The following is a 5,000-nucleotide window of genomic DNA, read 5'->3' as shown; positions in this document are numbered from 1 at the left end:
GTATAGTAATTCTACCCTTCCAGGCAGAAAAGCTAGTGGGTATGATAGCTAGCCTTGCAGCTAAGGCACATCTCCTCAGCTAGCCAAATGGTGCTTAGTAGAACTACAAGCAAAAATGTATGCACTCATCAGCTGTAAGTCGCTCTGGATAAGAGCGTCTGCTAAATGACTAAAATCTAAAACTCTTCTGTTTATTAAGAGAGGTGAGAATGATCAGAGGACAAGGGGGTGGCACTTTAGTATGAGGGGAGGGGCTCCCTCATTCGCCACTCGACCTGTCTGTCTCCAACAGACGTGTATGATTGGTCCTTCGAGCTACTTAGGAGATTCTTGTGAATCCCCACAGTGAGACGTCGAAACGAATAATTGAAAGAGAACTTTATGTAGTGATAATTGATCAATGTCTGTATTGATTTGATCTCTATATTGAGCTCTGTGTTAATCTCTGTATCTCTGTATTGATCTCTGTATCTCTGTATTGATCTCTGTATCTCTGTATTGATCTCTGTATTGATCTCTGCATTGATCTCTGTATTGATCTCAGTATCTCTGCATTGATCTCTTTATTGATCTCTGCATTGATCTCTGTATTGATATCTGTATCTCTGTATTGATCTATGCATTGATCTCTGTATTGATCTCTAATATTGATCTCTGTATCTCTGTATTGATCTCTGTATCTCTGTATTGATCTCTGTATCTCTGTATTGATCTCTATAGGACACCAGACTGTCAGTGATTGCTACAGACCAGAGCTACAGACAGAACTTCACAGCAGCTGACAACAGCAGATCTACCCAGCTACAGACCATACGCAGCATCATAGATATGATCGTACGTATTACACCCCTCTCCTCTCCTCTCCTCTCCTCTCCTCTCCTCTCCTCTCCTCTCCTCTCCTCTCCTCTCCTCTCCTCTCCTCTCCTCTCGTCTTCTCTTCTCTTCCTCCTCTCTTCCTCCTCTCCTCCTCTCTTCCTCCTCTCTTCCTCCTCTTCTCTTCTCTTCTCTTCTCTTCTCTTCTCTTCTCTTCTCTTCTCTTCTCTTCTCTTCTCTTCTCTTCTCTTCTCTTCTCTTCTCTTCTCTTCTCTTCTCTTCTCTTCTCTTCTCCTCTCCTCTCCTCTCCTCTCCTCTCGTCTCGTCTCCTCTCCTCTCCTCTCCTCTCCTCTCCTCTCGTCTCGTCTCGTCTCGTCTCGTCTCCTCTTCTCTTCTCTTCCTCCTCTCCTCTCCTCTCCTCTCCTCTCCTCTCCTCTCCCTCTCCTCTCCTCTCCTCTCCTCTCCTCTCCTCTCCTCTCCTCTCCTCTCCTCTCCTCACCTCCCCTCCCTCTCCTATCATTTAAAATTGTAAATGAGTCTCTCTAACCTCTGATCTGTTTTCTCTTACAGACCAATGAGACCAAGGATGTGGTATGTCTTGTCTATTTATGTAATATATATTATTTCTACAGTAATCAATAGTTCCATGTGTTTATTGCCATTTATAACTGTGCTTTTTTTTTCAGTGCTGTTCTTTCGACTGCAATGTAAGTAACCCCTAACTCCTATGACCCCCCTTATGACACCTTTATAACAGGTTGTAGTGCTCTCTGAGTGACATAGTGGTATGATCCATGATGACATCACTGATGATGTGTTTTGTCCGCAGGCTAAAGGAGGTCCCAAAGGACCAGACGGAAACCTCGGCTCCAAGGTGGGGCTATCACACACACACACACACACACACACACACACACACACACACACACACACACACACACACACACACACACACACACACACACACACACACACACACACACACACACACACACACACACACACACACACACACACACACACACACACACACGAAGACCGGAAGACTCGTGTTAGCTCCCCAGGTTAATGCCTAGGCTTTAGCTCAGTGTACTAACCTGGTCTTCATAGCTAGTTTCTGATTGTTGTCATTATGTAGCGCTGATCTTGAATTCTAATGCTCCACTCCTCTCCATCCCTCTCCTCCGCTCTCCTCCCTCTCCTCCCTCTCCTCCTCTCTCCTCCTCTCTCCTCCCTCTCCTCCTCTCTCCCCCCTCTCTTCCTCTCTCCTCCCTCTCTCCTCTCTCCTTCTCTCTCCCCCTCTCTTCCTCTCTCCTCCCTCTCTTCTCTCTCCTCCTCTCTCCCCCCTCTCTCCCTCTCTCCTCCCTCTCCTCCCTCTCCTCCCTCTCCTCCTCTCTCCTCCCTCTCTCCCCTCTCCTCCTCTCTCTCCCCCTCTCTTCCCTCTCTCCTCCCTCTCTCCTCTCTCCTCCTCTCTCCCCCCTCTCTTCCTCTCTTCCCTCTCTCCTCCTCTCTCCCCCTCTCTTCCTCTCTCTTCCTCTCTCCTCCCCTCTCCTCTTCTCTCCTCCCTCTCTTTCTCTCTCCTCCCTCTCCTCCCCTCTCCTCTCTCTCCTCCTCTCTCCTCCTCTCTCCCCCCTCTCTTTCTCTCTCCTCCCTCTCTCCTCTCTCCTTCTCTCTCCCCCTCTCTTCCTCTCTCCTCCCTCTCTTCTCTCTCCTCCTCTCTCCCCCCTCTCTCCCTCTCTCCTCCCTCTCCTCCCTCTCCTCCCTCTCCTCCTCCTCTCCTCCCTCTCTCCCCCTCTCCTCCTCTCTCCCCCCTCTCTTCCTCTCTCCTCCCTCTCTCCTCTCTCCTCCTCTCTCCCCCCTCTCTTCCTCTCTTCCTCTCTCCCTCCTCTCTCCCCCTCTCCCCCTCTCTTCCTCTCTCTTCCTCTCTCCCTCCCCTCTCCTCTTCTCTCCTCCCTCTCTTTCTCTCTCCTCCCTCTCCTCCCCTCTCCTCTCTCTCCTCCTCTCTCCTCCTATCTCTCCCCCTCTCTTTCTCTCTCCTCCCTCTCTCCTCTCTCCTTCTCTCTCCCCCCTCTCTTCCTCTCTCCCCTCCCTCTCTTCTCTCTCCTCCTCTCTCCCCCCTCTCTCCCTCTCTCCTCCCTCTCCTCCCTCTCCTCCCTCTCCTCCTCTCTCCTCCCTCTCTCCCTCTCCTCCTCTCTCCCCCTCTCTTCCTCTCTCCTCCCTCTCTCCTCTCTCCTCCCTCTCTCCCCCTCTCTTCCTCTCTTCCTCTCTCCTCCTCTCTCCCCCTCTCTTCCTCTCTCTTCCTCTCTCCTCCCTCTCCTCCTCTCTCCTCCCTCTCTTTCTCTCTCCTCCCTCTCCTCCCCTCTCCTCTCTCTCCTCCTCTCTCCTCCTCTCTCCCCCTCTCTTTCTCTCTCCTCCCTCTCTCCTCTCTCCTTCTCTCTCCCCCTCTCTTCCTCTCTCCTCCCTCTCTTCTCTCTCCTCCTCTCTCCCCCCTCTCTCCCTCTCTCCTCCCTCTCCTCCTCTCTCCCCCTCTCTCCTCTCTCCTCCTCTCTACCCCTCTCCTCCTCTCTCCTATCTCTCCTCCTCTCTCCTCCTCTCTCCTCCTCTCTCCTCCTCTCTCCTGCTCTCGCCTCCCTCTCTTCCTCTCTCCTCCCTCTCTTCCTCTCTCTCCCTCTCTTCCTCTCTCCTCCTCCCACCTCTCTCCTCCTCTCTCCTCCTCTCTCCTCCGTCTCCTCCTCGCTCCTCCTCTCTCCTCCTCTCTCCTCCTTTCTCCTCCTCTCTTCCTCTCTCCTCCCTCTCCTCCTCTCTCCTCCTCTCTCTTCTTCTCTCCTCCTCTCTCCCCCCCTCTCTTCCTCTCTCCCCCCTCTCTTCCTCTCTCCTCATCTCTGCTCCCTCTCCTCCACTCTCCTCCCTCCCTCTCTTTCTCTCTCCTCCCTCTCTCCTCTCTCCTCCTCTCTCCCCCCTCTCTTCCTCTTGCCTCATCTCTCCTCCCTCTCCTCCTCTCTCCCCCCTCTTTTCCGCTCTCCTCCCTCTCTCCTCTCTCCTCCTCTCTCCCCCTTCTCTTCCTCTCGCCTCGTCTCTCCTCCCTCTCCTCCTCTCTCCCCCCTCTTTTCCTCTCTTCTCCTCTCTCCTCCCCCTCCCCCTCTCTCCCCCTCTCCTCCTATCTCCCCCCTCTCTCCCTCTCTTCTCCCTCTCTTTCTCTCTCCTCCCTCTCCTCCTCTCTCCCCTGTCCCTTCCTCTACCTCCTCTCTCCTCCCTTCCTCCTCTCTCCTCCCTCTCTTTCTCTCTCCTCCCTCTCTTCCTTTCTCCTCCCTCTTCCTCTCCTCTCTTCCTGCAGGGTGAAACAGGTAGACAGGGGATGCCAGGCGAGAAGGGAGACATCGGGGAAGAGGTGAGTACCTGTGAACACACACAGGTCTGTTATTAACCTATAGAATCAGGTCTGTTATTAACCTATAGAATCAGGTCTGTTATTAACCTATAGAATCAGGTCTGTTATTAACCTATAGAATCAGGTCTGTTATTAACCTCAGGTTAATAACCCCCCTCCCCAGGCTGTTATGGGTTAACCCAGCTCTTTACTCTACTGATGATCTAGTCTTCTATTTCAGGGGAACTTGGGAGACCCTGGCCCTGTAGGATACCGTGGAATGAAGGTACCATATCTCACACACATGATATGACCATGACAGTCTCTACATTAAGGAAACTGTATTGCGATGATCACAAACTGTTGTTGTTGATGATGATGATGATGATGATGATGATGATGACTGTTTTCTCGTTTCCAGGGCGACCGAGGTGGAAGAGGCGACAAGGGCGAGAGAGGCCATAAAGGCTACAAGGTAAGCTGCTCGTCCATTGGTGGATTTTATTTCACCTTTACTGTAATTATTGAGAAAATGCTCTGAAGTCTGTTCTCCCATTGATGGATGCTTTCTCTGACCTAACGTCGTCGTCCCCCCCTCTCTCTCACTCTCTCTCTCTCTCTCTCTCTCTCTCTCTCTCTCTCTCTCTCTCTCTCTCTCCAGGGAGACAAAGGACTACGGGGGACAGATGGAGTTGATGGACGTAAGGGTGATCCAGGTTTTCCTGGTCTAGCCGGCTGTAAAGGTTCTCCAGGACCTGACGTGAGTCCTCCTAATATTAGAATAATTTAAACCCCAGTCCTGTGTTAGGTTTAGGGTGTG

At 51.9% G+C, this 5,000-nt stretch overlaps 1 protein-coding gene across 1 annotated transcript in view; it reads left to right on the top strand.

The window, feature by feature from the left end:
* Positions 1-5,000, top strand: part of LOC121535545 (collagen alpha-1(VI) chain-like) — a 115,446-nt gene that overhangs the window by 19,635 nt on the left and 90,811 nt on the right. Inside the window, exons 5-12 of the mRNA XM_041842721.2 lie at positions 721-834; positions 1,384-1,404; positions 1,500-1,520; positions 1,643-1,687; positions 4,148-4,201; positions 4,422-4,466; positions 4,602-4,655; positions 4,842-4,940. Of these exons, the coding sequence (XP_041698655.1) occupies positions 721-834; positions 1,384-1,404; positions 1,500-1,520; positions 1,643-1,687; positions 4,148-4,201; positions 4,422-4,466; positions 4,602-4,655; positions 4,842-4,940 (453 nt within the window). The remainder of the gene's footprint in view (positions 1-720; positions 835-1,383; positions 1,405-1,499; positions 1,521-1,642; positions 1,688-4,147; positions 4,202-4,421; positions 4,467-4,601; positions 4,656-4,841; positions 4,941-5,000) is intronic.

Source organism: Coregonus clupeaformis, chromosome 21, assembly GCF_020615455.1.
Source record: "Coregonus clupeaformis isolate EN_2021a chromosome 21, ASM2061545v1, whole genome shotgun sequence".
Lineage (NCBI taxonomy): Eukaryota > Metazoa > Chordata > Actinopteri > Salmoniformes > Salmonidae > Coregonus > Coregonus clupeaformis.
Note: the sequence above shows the minus strand (reverse complement) of the source record. Positions and strands in the feature narration are given on the sequence as shown.